At 45.9% G+C, this 19,121-nt stretch overlaps 1 protein-coding gene across 1 annotated transcript in view; it reads right to left on the bottom strand.

Moving 5' to 3' along the window:
* The window catches only part of CDH13 (cadherin 13), a 985,128-nt gene that overhangs the window by 91,677 nt on the left and 874,330 nt on the right, over positions 1-19,121 (bottom strand). Inside the window, exon 9 of the mRNA XM_019743731.3 lies at positions 3,454-3,636. Coding sequence (XP_019599290.3) covers positions 3,454-3,636 — 183 coding nt within the window. The remainder of the gene's footprint in view (positions 1-3,453; positions 3,637-19,121) is intronic.

The following is a 19,121-nucleotide window of genomic DNA, read 5'->3' on the forward strand; positions in this document are numbered from 1 at the left end:
GGGTCATGTTGGACTAAGAAGCCATCTGTTGTCCCAGGCATATGACCTTATTAATGTGATTTGTCTGGCGCAGGGTCTCTGTGTCAGGGATAGGAGGAAATTGAAAATACCTCCAATAAAGTTACAGAGCTACAACTCAATTACTATTTCATCAAGTGTCAGGAGACCACTGTCTTGGAGGATTGAAAGCCTGGAAAAGCTGGCCCACATGGGAAGGGTAGAGGAGCTGGGGTTTGTTGTCCTAAAGAGGGAGGATTTGGAAGTGATCCGATAGTGATTTTTAAGCCTGTGGCAGGCTTGGGGATCCAGGATGCCTGCTTTCTCCATGCTGTCTTCGCTTCTAGGACAAAAGAGACTTAAGATGAAGGGTGGATTATGTTCAGTGAAAGAGTGACTCTTTCACATTTCAGAACAGGTTTACAAAGTGACTAAGGGTGTTTCTGACCAGAGGTTTTAAAGAGCAAACAGGTGCTCATTAGGACCCGGTCCTGCACGGAGGCAGCACTTCCCGGAAAGCACACAATCCTGGGACTTCTGCTCGTTCTTCCGTACACTGACTGCTACTGGCTGCCCCGGGCCACGCCCACCCCTTCTGCCTTGCCCACCTCTTACTGTGGCCAGATTTAGATTTTCCAGTCTTCCTTGAAGGGGCATGTGTCAACTGGTAAATGACATATCATGGGAAATTGTCTGGGGAACCCATGAAAAAGATATTTTCTTCTCTGATGAGAGGAGAGGGGTACACAAGAACTCTCTCTCTCTCTCTCTGTCTGTCACCTGGCTGCCTCCTTGCTTCCCGCCGTGTGATGTGTGGGGCTTTGGCAGCCATTTTATGTCCCTGAGGAAAAAGCCAGAAGCATCTATGGTGCCCCCTATTGGCTCTCTGACACCTTAGGTTGCCAGCCAATCCTAGACTGGGCTACTTTCGTTTAATTACGGAGATCATTCAATTCTTTTTATTATTTAAGTCACTATCAGCCTGGCATTCTGCTGTTTGCAGCTGAAAGCATTCCGAACAAATGCACTGGGTGCTGCCAAAGTGGAGAGCACGGGGAGCATGGCCAGGCCTGCCTCTAGGAGGCCGTCCTGGGCTCGGACCCAGGGGAGCTGAAAAGCAGGGAGAGCTCAAGGCCCTGCGTAGGGATCCATGTGGCAGGCGGCTGAAATGAGGGGGAGTCTGCATCCCAACTCTGAAGCACAGGAAGTCCACTCACTAGGAAAAGCCAAGCGCAGGCAGAGCCCCAGGCTCTGTGGGCACCTCCTCCCCAGGAATGTGCAGAAACTCTTCATCCTACAGCAGTGCTGGTCCACAAGGCTATGCTCTGTGCCCAGCATCACGTGGGGCACCTCTCCCTCCTGTTCCGACTCAGCAGGTGTGGGGCAGGCCTGGCAACCTGCATTGTCACTAGCATTCTCCTATATGCTAACATTTCAGACTCACAGCATGACGGGCCAAAGTGGGAATGTGGGGGGAGGCAAACACTCCTTCTCGAGTCTCATTTTGCTTGTATTTAATTTCCTTCAAGCTGCAGCAAACACAAGTCCAGGCTGGGAGAACTGTGCTCTTCTAGGGTTCATCATGGGGATGGATATTCACCCAGGCTTCGTCTTCCAGGGCGGGTCTGGAAAACTGCCTGACGGCTTTGATAGATACAGGGCTAGCTGCGGAGGGTAGCCAGTGGCTGTTATTTTATGACTGTCACAGTTTCGAAACTGCAGGGGTGGGTGCAGGAGAGCAGTGTCAGGGTCTGTGAATAACTCTGCTGTTGCGTGTGTTATTAGGGGAGATGAACTCAGAAGACCCAGAGGCTGCTCTTCACAGGCAAACCTTTGAGGCTCACTTCCGAGGAGGCACTGAACAAGGCAGGGTTTGGGAGGAACCCAGAGTCCTCAGGCTTTGGAGCAGGCCGGAAGCATTTCCCGATCTCCTGTCTCCAGGGGCATCGCGGAACTTTGTCGGTGTAGTTGTTTATATGGCCCCATGCTTGGCTGAATAATACCCACCCGCCCCAATATGTTCACATTCTAATCCCTGGAATTTGGGAATATGTCACCTTACATGGCAAAAGGCACTTTGCAGATGTGATTGAGTTAAGGACCTTGAGATGGGGAGATGCTCCTGGGTTATCCAAGTGGGACCAAGGTCATCACAAAGGTCCTTAAAAAAGGAAGACGGAAAAGTCACAGGAAGAATTTGGTGAGCCAATGGAAGCAAGAGGGTCAGAGTCAGAGTCAGAGAGAGATGTGAAGATGCTGCTCAGCTGGCTTGGAGGATGGAGGTAGCGGCCATGAGCCAAGGGACGCAATGCAGGCAGCTCCAGAAGCTGGAAAGTTCTCCCCGAGAGTTTCCAGAAGGAACCAGCCCTGCTGGAGCTCTGTGAAACTGATTTTGGACTTTGGACCCCCAGTGTGTAAGAGAATCAATATGTGTTGTTTTAAGCCACCAAATTTGTGGTCATTTGTTACAGCTGCCCCAGACAATTCACACAGGCTCTAAGTAAGCGTCCACCACTGTTCTAAACATTTGATATATTAGCTCAGGAATTCCTCACAACAGCTCCAAGAGGTAGGTGGTATTATCACACACATTGTACAGATGAGGAAACTGAGGCACAGAAAACATAGGTATCTTGACATGGGCACACACGGAGTAGGTAGCAATGTTTCTGCTTTGTCCACAGCTACAATTACTATAAATATGATTACTCCCTGTTTTTAGGGCAAATGGCTTCACCCACCAGGAAAGAAACTGTTTTAGTGAATGTCCTGGTCTGGCAGAAGTTCTCCCCGAACTTCCCAGAAAGAGTGAAAGTGTGTGAAAATCACTTCTAGGACACTGAGACTACCAGCATCGCACGTTCTGCAGCCACTGCCCTCCCATCCAGCCTTTCTGGAGCCCTGGCAGGAGCCTAGGGCTTGACATTCATTATCACATTTCCCCCTCGTTCCACCTGCAGCCAGAGAGGGTCAGCGTGCTGGGCAGCCATGCTCACAGGAGGTTTCACACCAAGAATTAGCTTGGAGGTGTAATTATCTCCTGTTTTTAAGAGAATAACTGACACTCTGCTAAGAAAGATTAAGAACTGTAATAATACCCATTTTGAGCATAGATCTTTAAAAAAAGCCTTAACATACCCCATTTTTGCATATCTTTGATAATTCATTATCAAATATAGAGAATCTCATTTAAAATTAAGGTTTTTTTTTTTTTTTTTTTTTTAAGGTTAAACATAAGTTTGAGTTTTTGAGTTTTCTGGAACCTATAAAACAGGTTGGTTTTATGCTGTGGGATACAAGTACACCCTTAAGCTCTGAGCCTTTTTTTTCTTTTTAATTCCAGGAGAGATTGGGGCTGACTTATCCTGGGCCTTCCCCATACAGTGAGGCCATGAGCCTCATCATGGGCCCTCGGTGCTCATGCACGGAGGAAGGAAGCGTTGGAAGCGCCCTTACCTTGACGACGGAAAGCATCCCCTCATTGGTCTGAGGGTTGGTGTGGATTTCAAAGCTCTGCCCTGGGTTTCCGTTGATGATGGTGTAGGCAGCCCTCCACGCGCCTGTCGTGGGGTCGTCTTTGTCTTCAACTGTCAAGTTGACAATAACTCCCATGGCTCCTTCCTCCACTGTAGCCTGAAACTGCATACAAAGCAGATGGTCACTATCACTATTTTGAAAACACATAGCAAACACCATGCGTAGGACTCTTAACCATATGCCTGGTATTGGGTATATTACCCATATCCTCTCCTTTAATAATAAATAATAACACAGGAAGTTTATGATGGAGAACAGCAGTGCCTCTTCTCTGTGTCCTTCTCCAGTCTGCCTGATTGCAGACAACCAGGGGAAGGTGGAGCCACAGGGTGAAGGGGCTTGGGTCCCTGAGTCACCACCTGGAGGACAGCAGCCTCGTGGTCAGGAACACCTGCTTGAACTACTGAGAAATGAAAAATAAACTTCTGCTGAGCTTGAGCCTTTATACATTTTTGCTTGCACGTGTTCTTCCAGCCTCACCTACCCTCAACAATAAGGTAATCAGATAACCAGAGCACCATGGCTCATCAGTGAAGGGACTGCAGTTGGAACCCCCGTGTTTGACTCCAGAGCCTCTGCTCGATTGTACCATCTTCTCCAATGAAGAAAGCCAATTTCATCCTTCCCACCCTTTGCCCACAACTAGTGTGACTTTAAAAAACCCATTTACTACGGAAACATATAAATCAATTGTTTGGAGGCTTGTTGTACCTGTGTCTTTATTGTAATACATCTCGAATACTTGTTACAAGTAGGTGTGGTGAAAATAAATCAATAAATGAAAAATTGTCCTTCCTATAGATAGAGAATTTCACAAGCTATCATTAGCACATTCCTTTGAGCTGGAAGCATAAAGTATTGTTTTGGTGCTTACCTCTGACACAGTACAGGTGAATAGTAATCCATTTGCAAATATTTTACAAACAAGTAATACCAATAAGCTGACAAGAAAAAGAAATACCTTAGAATTTCATTAGCAGGAAAGTGAATCTAGAGACAGTAAGACCACGTCAAAAAGCCCTTGTGTTCAAAGAGAAGTAATTTGAGAAATGAGGTTTCAAAAGCAGTGGCTGATTAATTGACTTGCAAATCATTAATCATAAGCCTAATCTTGATGCCTTGGGGGGGGGGGGGCGCAGAGGGGACAGGAACTAATTTGTCTATCACACCTCAGCAAACCTGTGAGTTGTTTTCCTTCCGTAAAAGGGACACTGGGAAACTCTGAGAACATGCACGTAGGATGGCAAGTAGCTGGAGTGAGGAGGGACACGGAGGACACTGTCACATAGACACAGCTCTGGGAGACAATTAATTTTGGCCTGATTCCTCTGATTCTTGTTTAATTAAGTCCTGTCTTGTATCTTCCCCTCCTTCTCACAAAAGTCATAGAATCCCCAAGCTGGAAATCCAGACTGGTGGTTCTCAATTATGTCTGCACATTAGAATCTCTTCGGGGGCCTTAAGAAAAAATCACTGTTAAAAAAAGAAAACAAACAACAAACCAGGGTCCTCTTCCAATTCAGTTGGTCTGGGGGTAAGGCCTGGGATTCACTAGTTTCTTAACCTGCCCAGATAATTCTCATATGCAGTTTGGGGTGAGAAGCATGATTGAGTCCAAGTTCAAGGATGGCAAGGAGCTGTCGATGAAAGAGCCAGTCTTGTGTATCGCTGAGGCTACCTAAGCTCAGTGTTGAGGGGTCTGCAGTGCATCTGGGCTCAGCAGGATAGAGTGCTGTAACCAACTACTGTTATCTGCCATGTGTCCAGGAGCGGGACACGGTGGCTCATGTGTTATCTAACCCTTTCAGAATGCAGATGAAGGTATAGGCACAGAGAGGGAAGGAAGGAAGAGTTTTGTCCCAAGTTGTTTAGTGAACCAAAGGTCAGATCCAAGTTTCCTGGGTTCCAGTCGTCTCTGCTTTCAGTAAGTTCTATTGCTCAAGTCCACTCAAAAGCCCCATGGCTTATGCTAGTCCTTCACCCCCTGCTGTGGTCCAGCACCAGAGGACGAGTTCTCTGTCCCTACCGATCACAGCTGCCCTCAGCTCATAACCTGGCCTTGTGGCTCTTCTGACACCTGTGTCTTAGAACGCCAGGTGGACGATTACGTGGGCATAGGGAGTGCTGAGACTAGAGGGTGATGGAAACCATCAGGTAGAAACTGTGACACCCAATACCGAGGTAAGACATTGCTTTGTAAAAGCAGATGAGGGTCACGAGCTGAGGTGAAGACACCATAAAAACAGACCATGATTTGAGGAAGCTGGCGGCTCTATGTGCATCTATCTTATTCACAGCCTTATCTCTAGCACCTCACACAATGCTACGTACATGGAAGGGACTCAGGAGATATTTGTTGAATGAATGAATGGTCTTAAATACAGGAAGTGGGACCTGGCATCAAAGGCGAGGACAGGGAGGAAATGTGGAGGGATAAAGCTACGCGGGAGTGAAACTAAGAAGGACTGGCTCATTGACTGATGCTGACTCTGCCACCTCCTGGAATATTCCAGAAGGGTAGGGATACTGATCTCCCTTGTTCTCTAGGACATCTCCAGCAGGGCTACCTTATTACTTTCGTGGGCCTCAGGCAATTTTACCTTTCTCGGCTCCTCCTACAATAATACGTTTTCATGGGCTTTTAAAAAATTCATTTTTTTCCTGACGTGAGGAAGACATCAAAATTTTCTTTGACCCTGAAAAAATTTTTTAAATTGATTTTAGGATCCTAGGCACTGTGCCCGTGGCACCTGATGGATGATTTAGTCCTGATCCCCAGTACGTAGCACAGTGCTAGATACATGAAAATCTGATGGGTGGATGAATCAACGAGTGAATGAATTTGTAAAATTAATATTTAGGCCACATCTATATGAGACAAGCTGATGCAGCTTCTCTCAAGACACTTTTATTATATCTGCAGCACCTACAAAAGGGGCTGCCATGGAATACATTTTCAGTGTGTGAGCAAATGAATCCAAGTGGAATGAGAAGGTGGTATTGTTCTAGGAATTCTCAAAGTGTGTACTGGGGCCCTAATATGTCCTTATATGTAATAATGTGTCCACAGCAACATTTACCATCCATCCATCCATCCATCATTCATCCATCTATTCATCTTCCAGCCAGCCAGCCAGCCAGTCAACAAATATTTGGTGAGTGCCTTCTGTGTACCAGGCATGATACAGTATTAAGTTCTAGGGATATACTGGTTAAACAAACAAACAAACAACAAAACACAGACAAGGTATATGTATAATTATAAAAAGGTGTTAAGGGCAAGGAAAGAAATAACACAGCTCTTGGAGAGTCTGTAGCTAGTGTGTATGTGTGGGGTTGTGCGAGAGGGTGGGTAACTGACCCAGTCTGGGGAGGATCATTAGGGAAGAATTCCTTGGGAACCGAAAGAAGGGAGTTCATGGGCTGAACGAGAGAGCGCATTCCCGGCATCTGGAACAGCAGATTCCAAGGCCGGTGGCAGAGGGAGCGTGGTGCAGGTGTGGGAGCGAGGGAAGGCGGTTGTGGCTGGCGTGCAGAGGAAGCCTGGGGAGAACTGTTTGCTGTTGGACCCCAGAGGGGGATCGAATCAGATTATGCAGGGCCTCGGGGGCCACAGAAAGGCCTTTGGAATTCACTTCAAAAGCAAAGTGGAGTATAATCAAGGAATTGGATTATGTTTAAATCTATTCCTGAGAGAATTTAGAAAAAAAAAAGAAACACTTTAAATATAGAAAACATTCCACACAATTATTATGGTCTTTGTTAAGACCATTATCTGATTCTTGCATAAACTATAAAGCCAGTTTCCGGGAGCATCCATTTAGAAACTCATTATTGCTTAATTAAATACTCATTCTATTAATTCTATTCAATGTTTTAACCCCATTATGTAATTCAAGAATGGAAAATTAAATAGATTAAAATGAAATAGTACCATTTTATATTTCTACAGCAATGCTCACTTTGTGATTTAAAAACAATAGACAGACATTAATTTAACACACCAGAGAAGGAGAAAATATTGATTGTAACATTACTTCCTTTAATTAGAAAAAATAGATAAAGTTACTTTTCTGTTAAACTGTGTGGCAAATCAAATACTAGATGCAAAATGCATTTTTACACAACCAATATGGGCCATTGGCTTGGGACATACTGAGGCTCATTAGCTCTCTCCTCAAAATCCAGAACTGAGGGATTTCATTGTTCTTTGACAAGGTGGGCTGAGTTTCGTGATGGACATTTATGAAGAGGCTGCCTGGACTTGCCACAAAGCTCATCCATCACCAGGGTAAAGAGGGACTTGCATTTTATGATACACCCAGAATGAATGCTCTTCCTCCACGAAGAATGAATGGACTTCCTCACAGAGCAAAGCATTGGTCTCTAGGTTCAGGTCAACCTTGAAGATGGAAATAATGCTAGAAAGCCGCAGGTGGAGAAGAAGTGACAGTGGGTGACTTAAGGGACGGCACATTATGCAAGCTTGAATACTGGAAGAAGGGGGGAAAGAAGATGAGTTCCCGAAAGTTTTGTAAAGATAAATTGATAAAAGGCTGAGGGAGGGATCATCAGAAAGTTAACTTGCAAACCTTTTTCTGAGTCTATATTTACATAAAGGATACAGGTTTTTGGAAAAACCTCATTTCTTGCTGACAGCCTAGTAGGCAGAAACTATGATTGATATAAACATAAAGAATACATTTAAGGACTTTGGCACTTTGTCTGGCATTAAAGGATCTTGGCACATTGTCTGGCATAGAGTCAGAAATATGTATTTATTAGTGATGATGATGAAGGTGGATTTCATTCCGTATTACATGAGATTCTTAGACATAAATTGGAGAATATGGTTCAAACCCACCGTGATTCTTTCTGTCCTCATTAGTGTGCCTTGTAGTGTAGTTATATATGCAGTTATTTCTCTGGATCAGTGTAAAAGGAGATCCTTCCTTTTCAGTTATGTATACCCAACACTCACATACTTACTTATTCTTATCTTGCTCTAACAAAAGGCCCTTCACTGATAAGACACTTGATGTGGGCCTAGAGCACCCACATTCAGAAGGGAGGAGAGTGAACTCAATTTTAGTTCAAATAGCAGAGATGATAGAATTTCTCAGTGGTGCATGAGAGTTTTCTTTTTCAAAAGATCCTTAAAGGTTGAGAGTACATGTAGTTCAGGGCACCTGCATAACCTATAAAACATTTTGAGGGAATTACGGCCTTCCCCAGCTGCTGCTGAACAGGGTACTACTAGGTCATTTTGTATCACGTGATCCCAGCTTCCTTGGCCAGAGCTGATTGGACCCAGAGGTGGCACCTGACTCCCAGGTAACCAATCCATTGGCTGCTTTAAGAACAATCATATTTGATCCCGTTTACCCTCATCTACCATCCCCCTCCCCCTGACTCTGGGTGGTGAACACACAATGTGATACATAGATGATGTACAGAATTGTACACTTGAAATCTATGTAACTTTGCTAACAATTGTCACTCCAATAAACTTTAATTAAAAAAAAAAAGAACACCTATATGATTTCTCTAAGAATTTGAACTGAGAGAAACAGAGGCTATAATCAGAGAGTGAAGGATCCTTAAACTCAAAGTGTCTGAGTAGTTGAACACGGGATGGCCATTTGGACACTGATGAGTGATCAGATAAATACGATGTATGTAGAGAAGCAAAAGAATGGAGACACTGAAAGACAAACCATGAAGAGAGAGTTTGGGGCACTCAAAGACAAAAGACAGACTAGAAAGTGTCCCTGATCTCTGACTGGTTCCCCCAGTCCTGCTCCCATTCCCACAAGGTCCCCTGTGCTTCTTGTCTGTAGGATGCCCTGTGCCTGCAACAACCTCACGTCCACTCCTGCCATCTTGAGTGGCTTTCTACTCCTTGCAACTAATGAAGTTCTGGGGAAAGCAACTCAGGTGGTTGCCTCCCATTTTCAGCAAGTAAATGTGGTCCTTTCCATGATGATTTGGGTTCCATAGATGTACCCTCAAGTATAGTTCTCTTTTACATCTTGCTATGGAAAATTTCAAACATTTAAAAAAAGCAGACAGAATAGAGTAATGAACCTCGTGTGCCCACCACCAGGCTTCAGAGGTCCTCACCTCATGGCCCCACTGTGTTTCACCTACACACCCACATCTCACTCATTTCTGTAGTATTTGGAGCAAATCCCAGACATGCCATGGCCTCTGTAACTATGTCCGTGTGCGTCTAAAAAAACATAAAGACTCTTTAAGAAAATATAACTAAAGTTCCTTCTTGAAAGTTCCTTCTTGATCCAACTAACATTAACTTCTTCCACTGACAACTGTTGTGTTTCTTCTTTTGTGCCGGGTGCTGTGCTAAAAGTATCTGCATGTTGTCTCTATTCTGGAAAGAGAGTGAGCACCAACCGGCCGTGGTAAAGGACAGCTATAGAGGGGCCTAATAGACTTCTCCAGTGAATAGACTTCCCTGTTCCATGTTTTAAGCCACCCACCCTTACTAAACAGGTGAAGAAACACAAAACGAAAAGTAGAAATCGTTCAACAATAATAAGGGATAGCAGTTTCACAACAGAGAAACACACTCCTGAGTGAAGAGCACACTCCAAGTTTCACTGGCATCCTGGCAGTGTCATTCTCGATCCAGGGGTGGCCCATGTGACCCTCACCCCCACCTCACCACCACCACCAGGGAAGCCCTGGGCTGGAAGGAGAATTATGTACCCGGAGGGCTGCCATCCATGGGTCATGTTCCAACAAGAAGAAAGACTGACTGTTACGTAACTTCCTGGCTCTACAGATGCAGGGGATGAGCCAATAGGCAAGATAGGGAAACAACATTCACTGCCTGGTCTGGCAGGAACTGTCCACCTTCCCTCTCAGTGCATGCCTTTCGGTGTTGGTTCATTTTCCGGGGAGGCGTTGGGGGGTAGTTTCCATGTGTTGGCTGCAGACACATGGGAGGTGCTCGGTACATGGCCTTTGAGGAAGATGCTGGCCGAGTTGTGTCTCTCTGGGGACCCGCCAGTGCACCTTCTAATCGCTGGACTTCTTCCTCTACACGACCTTGCTGACTGAAACGCCTCCAATCTGCCAAATGCAGACACACACCTTTGCAAAAGTAAAAAGATCAGTTTCCGGGAAGAAGAGGCTCAAATACCAACCCATGTCCATTCCTCTACAAAACAAAATGTAGGCCAGCAAAGACTGACAGGACGACAATGCAGCTGGGCAGTGATGTTCAAACTGTGTTCCTGGGAACGCAGGGTGTTTGAGTAATGATGGTCTGAGGTCTTACCAAGGCACCAGGTATTTCCCTCTAAACAATAAAGATTTAACTGCCTGAGGAATCTGTTAATTAGATTTTATCTGTTTAGTATATTAGATTTCCTGCCTTCGAGTTTTGCTGCTAAAAAGAAGTTTGAAAATCACTGCCTCAGGGACTGAGGAAATAAATATTACATTAGATGGTGAGAGAAAAATAAAAACCAAGGAGAAAATATGCCGACATTCTTTTTCCTCTGAATACGAGGCATGGACACTTGATTTTATCTTACATTACCATCTCTTCTTCAGTTGAGTTGCTCTCTTTAAAAAATAAAAGAAAAGGCAAAACACATCTGTACATCTGACGAGGTAATTGGAAAGAGTTTAATTTTCAGAAGCAAAGAGATTTTCTGGAGAGATACACATACCACAAGCTTTTGAATCTGGATGAAAAATGGCTTTTTTTTATTTTTAAAGGAACAATCGCATGGTCTGCTCTAATGACTTTGGAACTTGGTTTACGCGATTCTGCACATGTGCAGGAGCAGGAAATTCGATGACATGGGGCCAGTTCTGATCTACCTCAGACTCATGGGTACATTCCTGGTGAATTCTGTAACTTTTCTGAGTCCCAGTTCGCTTACCTGAGACATACATAGAGTATCAGGCTAGAGCCCAAGTTCTTCATGCTGCCTACACGTTAGAATCACTTAAAAACCTTCGAAAACGACTGATGACCTGGGGTCCCATATTCAGAGATTTTTCTCGGGTGGGGCCCAGGCATTTGTATTTCTAAAAACTCTCTCGGATGATTCTAAGAAACAACCAGGGCTGAGAACAATTGCTTGTGATGACTGCTAAAGTCCCCGCCTAGTGTTTATGATGAAACATTAAAAAGATCGTGATCTATTCTACCTTGTGTTGGGCCTTAACAGGTGAAGACCTGGTGTCGGTGGGGACGAAGAATGCTACCAGTGGGGAACCTTGAGAATTCTTACCGTTCTGAGCTCAAGGAGTTATGGGGTTGCTAAGTAGGCTAATGGAATACATTTACCAATGAAATCACAGGGCTCTCTCCGGGGGGTCATCCTTCCCATCACCTCAAAAATAGACCCCACCCCCACGAAGCAGTCATCCATTCCTCTACCCCCCTCAGTCCCTGACAACCACCAATCTACCCTCTGTCTCTAAGGATTTACTCTTCTGAATATTTCATATAAATGGAATCACATGCTATGGGGTCTTTTGTGTCTGGCTTCTTTCACTTGTTTTCAAGGCTCATCCATGCTGTAGCGTGTGTCAGGATTTTGTTCCTTTTTAAGGCAGATTGTATGGATAGACCACACTTTATCCATTTATCCATGGATCGGCATGTGGGTTGTTACCACTTTTTAGCTATTGTGCACAGCGCCGCTATGAACGTTCAGGTAAAAGTTTTTGCATGGACTTATGTTTTCATTCTCTTGGGTAGGCAGGTAGGAGTGGAATTGGCGGGTCACGTGGTGACTCGGTGTCAGAGGTGGTGTAGATTTCAGTCACTCATCAGCATGCATGAGGCACCCGGGCTGCACTTTTCAAACACAGGAGGCTGTGTATTATTTGCTGGCCTCCCACAACTTACTGCCTCCTGCCTCTCATGTGAGGAAAGGCAATATTTGAGAATGAGGCTTCTCTCTTTGAATGGCAGGAGGGATCTACGAGAGCCTTGTCTCTTTTGAAGCCTTTGACTAACCCACTCGGAGCAGTCTTCTTTTCCCCAGTTTGCATGGGGGTATTGCACAGGCTAATGCGGAAATGAGACAGACCCCTGGAGCTCATGGAGAACACACTGGCCTCCTTTCTAACTAGAGAAAGTACATCTCTAATCTCCTGAGCTGTGGGAAAATTGACACAGTTGGTGAGGTTCCCGACGCTAACATCCCAGTACAAATAAGGACAAGAGAAACCTTCTCCTTTCATTACAAGGGATTTGTACAAATTCATACATGGACTTGACTTACAGCTTCTAATTTATATTTAAATCCCAAATGCCTTAGAAGAAATTGCTCTGAATCCATCATGTGTGTAGGTACCGTTGATTCCTGTTTCAAATAGACACCACTGGCCCAACTGTGATTCCCATAAGCACACCCACACGTTTCTTTCCAGAGGTGGCTAATAGAATTTCTGAGAACATCCAAGTCCCACAGTGAGAAGAGATGGATGTGAATCATTCCCTTGGGAATCAGAACCAATGGGGTGGTGGGGAGATTAGGAAAATTATTCTCAGGGTGGAGTAATACAACAGAAGTCTATGTGGGGAGAGAGGTGCCCCAATGGCACTCTTTCACATTGAAAAAGACAAACATGTTTATCACTACATCAAGCTCCATCATTTATTGCCTGTGTGACCATGAGCCAGTCAGTTAACCTCTCTGTTCTTGATTTTCTCGTCTGCAAAATGAGAATAATAGCACCTACCCTCATAGGACGATTGTGATGATTAAGTGAGCATATTTATAAATGCTTTGATGAATGCCTGACACATAATAAGCCATATATGCACACTGTTATAATGAACGCAGACAAAAATGAACAAATAAATGAAGTTTGCCACAGTGCACATCATTATAAGGAACATAGCCAAAGAAATAAACTTTGCTCTTTTGGGGGAGTCCTTTGGTTGTAGTAGCCTAGTTTCTCGCTAAATAATATTTCTGCCAATAAAAAGTTACTTTGTTGTCTAAACTGCTTACGTAGAGTTGGTGTCACTTATGATAAGAAGTGTCTTGACCCGCCGGTCCGGTGGCTCAGGCGGTTAGAGCTCCATGCTCCTAACTCTGAAGGCTGCCGGTTCGATTCCCACATGGGCCAGTGGGCTCTCAACCACAAGGTTGCCAGCTCAATTCCTTGAGTCCCACAAGGGATGGTGGGCAGCGCCCCCTGCAACTAAGATTGAACACAGCACCTTGAGCTGAGCTGCCGCTGAGCTCCCAGATGGCTCAGTTGGTGGGAGCGTGGGCTCTCAACCACAAGGTTGCTGGTTTGACTCCCGTAAGGAATGGTGGGCAGCGCCCCCTGCAACTAGCAACGGCAACGGCAACTGGACCTGGAGCTGAGCTGTGCCCTCCACAATTAAGACTGAAAGGACAACAACTTGACTTGGAAAAAAGTCCTGGAAGTACACACTGTTCCCCAATAAAGTCCTGTTCCCCTTCCCCAATAAAATCTTTAAAAAAAAAAAAAAAAAGAAGTGTCTTGACCAATGTTTTTTCATTCCTTGATTGCATTTTTAATCTAACTTAGGGTTTCTCAACCTCCACACTATTGGCATGTTGGGTTGGACAGTGATTTGTTGGGTAGGGGCTGCCCTGCACACTCTAAGATGTTGACCAGCATCCTGGGCCTCTACCTACTAGATACCAGCAGCACCACCCAAGTTGTAACAATAGAAAATGTGTCCAGACTTTGCCAGATGTCCCGGCCGCCTGTGTGTATGTGTAAAATCCTCCCTGGGTGAGAATCACTAATTTAGCTAAACCAGGTCAGGGGCTCACTACATGTATCTGCCTGTAAACAGCAGCTCACAAGTTCCCTCAGGACAAGATTGATCAGTAAGTTGGTCCTAAACTCAAGTCTCATAGGAAAACACTGAAATAGCATAATAACAGTTTCCAGAGTAATTGAATCAGACGTTGCCAGAAAAACATTCAAGGGTAAAACAGAAGACTGTAATTATTATGAAAATTGCTGATGTAGTTTTCATGACTACAATTTTTGAATTAGCCACTAATAATCTCTTGTATAAAAGCAAGGTAGTCTTTCTTGCTTTCCATGTGTCCTGACATTTGCCCATGTCTCATTTTGCAATAAACACATTTCATGCTGGGGTGTGCCCAGTAGACTCAGGTGCAACAAGCACACCCGGGTCCGCAGCCGGGGCCTAGCTCTACCACCCCTCCAAGGAAGAGGGGCTTGAAAGGAGGCAGCCCTGTCACCCACAGGGCTTTCTCAGTGAGCCTCAGAAAATCAGAACGGGGCATTTTCCATTTGGCCCAGTTAGAACTGCGTTTGGACTCAAGCTTATTTGGCAATGAAGAATTCTTGTCTGCGATCGTTTTTTCCTCCCAGTTCGCTAACCCCTTGCGACTCAGAGTGTGGTTTTGGGGCCAGCAGCGCGGGTATCAGTAGTCAGAAATGCAGAATCTGAGGCCGTGCCCTAGACCCTTGGATCAGATCCCAGGTGATTTGGGGTCATGTCAAGTTGGAGAAGGCTGCTCTTGACCCCTTCTGTCTGCTCTCAGTGCTGACATTGCCACTTGACCCTGAGGGGCAGAGAGACCAGGAACGCAAGTGCCCTTGGCATTCGGCTCCCTAAGTTGGAAACCTGCCGCACCCTCTCCTGGTCTTGTCTTGAGACAGGAGGGCAATTTCCTACGATTGAGTTCGTTAGAAACGCCAGCTGCTGGAGCCTGAGAAGTTTTCCAAGAATACCCGCCCTTGGGTACCACCCACGGGCATCCAGGAGCCTTGGGAGGCAAACTACAAAGGTCAGCCTGCCCGCAACAAGGAAGGGGCCCTGTCACCGCACATGTGCAGTAAGGCCCAAGCGTGTCCCTAAGGTGAACATTACCTAATTCAAATACTGAAAAATCAGGCCCACGGTGGAGATTTGCCATGCTCATGAGACGTGCGACAGAAACCTCTGCCTTTACATGCCTAGACGTAGTGTTTGCCCCGCCCAGCTCCCTTTGAAACCGGCCCCAGCTTCTCTCGAGGGGCGCCGGGAACGAACCTTGCATCCTCCATGTTGGTTCTCTTGTGCACCAGCTTCATCAACCTTCGCCTCTTGCCTGAACATTCTTGTGCTGATCTCGCTTGATTTCCATCCCAGGGAGACCTCAAGCACCCAGGGTGCCTGTGACAGTCTGTCCTCTGGCTAAAGAGGAATGGCTCCCTCCTGCGCAATGGGGTCCCCTCCCTTCCACTCCTCAACTCCTGTCGGCTCCCACGTGCCCACCTATTAACGTCTCTCTCAAGTCTATAAATGTATTCAAGACACTCCAATGAAAACACAAAACAAAACACGCGCAACAAAGAAAAAGCAACCCTCCACTCTAAGCCTCTCTCACTCCCTTCACAAGGGGGGCCTGTATTTCCTCACCTCCTATTGTGTGATGAAAGAGTATTAAATATACTGAACGTTGCTATGAGGGCCAGGGAGCATAAAAATAAGCATTGTAAATTTATTTGCAATCAAGGAACAATATAATTGGTCATGGTCGAGATGTAATTACAGGAGAAAACATACTGTTCACGAATCTTTATCCGGTCTATTGAACAGGTGCCAAAGAGGCTTTTAATGAAACCCACACATCACAGGAAAGACAGCATGTGGTTACTTTAACCTGGGCTGCCACACCTGTGGGAGGGAAGGACCAAGGCGGACCGCAGGGTGAAGAGGCTGTAATTTGAATATGAAAAACAGGAACTCTCACGGAGTTAAGGAATTTTAAGTAAACTGCTTAAGTCTTTCAGCTTGATTTTCCCCTCCCTGGTGACAGTGGGGATTGCTGGCTAGCAATGGCGTATGGTAGTCTGAGAGAAGCTGAAGGGGGGAGAGAGGAGAGGGGGGAGAGAGGAGAGAGGAGAGCGAGGAGAGAGATACACGCAGAAATAAACAGGTATATATATAGAAAAAGAGAGAGCTGGGGGGGTGAAGGAGGGGAGTGCAGGGAAAGAAGTCAGAGATAGACATAGATACATATATGAAAAAGTTAGAGAGACAGAGAAAGGGGGAGAAGAGAGAAGCAGACAGGAGAAAGAAAGGAGAGAGAAATGAGACAGAAAATAAAGACGGAGAAAGAGAGAGAGAGAGAGTTTTAAGGGTTTGATTTTGCTTTTTCTTAGAAAAGAAAATCTGGGCAAATCAAGAGCTGTGTTCCAGCATTTTCAGCATTCCCAGGAGCCTGTGCTAGTAGAAACTGAGAACGAACATTTCCATATCAATGGAAACCCAGTGGCTGAAGCCTCCAGTCTAACTAACCATGTTGAGCAACCGCAGATGGAGAAATTGAGCATTCTGTGACTAAGCCCTGATGCCCTGGGAGAAGGGGGCAGTGACCCCTGACACCACCCGGAAAAGATGCTCGCGGGTCCTGGGCCCTAAGCATTGCCTCCACATTAACGACCATGACGTCCAATCTTTGGGCAACAGTTTCTAAAATCAGTTCATTCGGCAAAGTTGGATATAATAAAAATGACCCTTAAAAGTCTCCAAAGGAGTCCACATGGGAGGCTCTCTCCCAGTCCTGGAAGGGCTTTTCTGCTCTTGGGGTGACCTTGTATGAAAAATCCACACGTGACTCCAAGAACATACAGCCAGACCTTTATCAGCTAAATGTTTGCATGATGGATGGTCTGTTTCATCAACCCCACATCGATCCCTTCCAAGGTGTGGGTTTGGTTCCCCTTAACTCATCTTTTTGTTGCCTTTACAAAATCCCGAATCCAAAGCCCTCTGAGGGAATATTCAAGGAGAGCTTGTGTATCAAGGAACCGACCAAAATTTGTAGTCCCTAGGCTCCAGTTACCTTATATGAAGTTGTGTTTATAGTGCATCTCTGGGGGGCTGCCCACAGCAAGGGAATTGTAACAGGGACCGCGACTGGGGTGGTGGCTAACTCTCTCGGCCCAACGGGACACCGGAACAAAATCTCTACCTATTTGGCTGCAGGGCTCCCTATAGACGCGCACCTGAAAGAGTACTTTGTAATGCCCTCCACCGGAGAACACTTACCCCTAACATGTCACAGGTGTTATGACAGCTGAAGAGGAAATGATGGCTTGTTCCTGGGGATACACATTCTAGCTATCCCGGAACATGAAAAAAAAAAATCCATTACTTTGTCGGCAATAGCAACTTCTGAATGAAAACAGAGTCCCTTGACTATTAGGTTTCAGGGACACTTACAAGTAACTTGATGCAACACACACAAGTGCACACACACACATGTGCACTTGCACACATGCACCTTTAGCAGGAAGGGAGTGCTTTCAAAGTGGTTAACATCTAGTAGTGTCATTGCTATGGTAGCACCAGTGAAAGAGGAAGACACAAAACAGAAAGGTAAGCTTCCTTCTCGCCTGTGTGCAACCCTACACTTTCTACAGTCAGGGTGTGGGTGGAAGGTTCCTGTAATTTAAGCCCCAAGGAAGAGAGGAGGCCTAAGTACAGACCTCTAGGGAAGAGAAAATGATTCCCGGGGGCAGGGAGTTCCAGGGCTCCTTAGGAGGTAAAGGCACAGGTGGGTGTGGCCTCTGATATAAGAAGCAGCTAGGAAACAGGCCACCAGAGGGGTTTCATGGCCCCAGAATTGCTAGAATAGGCTGGAGGATGGGGATTTGGCTGAATTGAGCAAACTCAAATAATAGGGTGTAACTATGCCTCTTTTCTGAAGAGATCCATGCTCTGCAGTCTAGTAGAAGCAAAATGATGATTAGTGGAACGACAATAATAAAAGCTAACATTTGCACGTGGCCTCGATGTCATGTACCGGGCTGTTTGCTCACACAGTGAGGTAGGTCCTGTTCTGAGCTCCGACTTAACAGGCGAGGAAACTGAGGCATAGAGAAGTCCAGTCGCTTGCCCAGGTGGCAGAGACGGGAAGTGCAGAGACAGGATTCACACCCAGGTGGGCCTGAGGCTCCAGTTGGTGTGTTGCCGTCTATTGGCAGCTTCCACAGATGGTCCTGCATTCCCAGGGGTACAGGGAGAGCACATCATGCCCTCTCTCAGCCTTCAGTGTCCCAATCAGCACAGCGCCAAGCCTTCCTCCATAGGGAAGCAAGTCAACAAGGAGCATTCCCCCAGGCAAAGGAGATACCATCCATCTTCTAAGGAGGGGCTGACAGATTCTCAACTCAATTTTTGCCTCCCCTTTCCTTGCCTGTGATGGTGAGAGGGTTCTTGGACTTCATTTATTATCCCCGTTGTCCGAGCACAGCAACCCCGTGCTGAATTGATAAGAAATGATGCCGCCTCTTCCTGGTTTCACTGCCCCTTTCTATACCCCCCCCACTCCAACTGCACAATCTCCACAGGCCACCTGCAGGGGCTATCAAGCTCTGTGCATTTGCCTTTTCTGGGGGTCAGAATAGGTGCCCTAGTGAATGGTGTGGGCAAGGGGAGGTGACGTCCATTACCTATAGGGGACTTCCCTGCAGAGGTTTCTGGGATGCCACACCTGAAGGTGTGTATGTGTGTATGGTTGATTTGATGCAGTGGCCCATTAAATTCAGTGTAGCTTAGGGGTGGTTAGAGGATTGGGGAGAGG

This window comes from Rhinolophus sinicus, chromosome 8 (genome assembly GCF_057876585.1).
Source record: "Rhinolophus sinicus isolate RSI-liver-muscle chromosome 8, RSI-T2T, whole genome shotgun sequence".
NCBI lineage: Eukaryota > Metazoa > Chordata > Mammalia > Chiroptera > Rhinolophidae > Rhinolophus > Rhinolophus sinicus.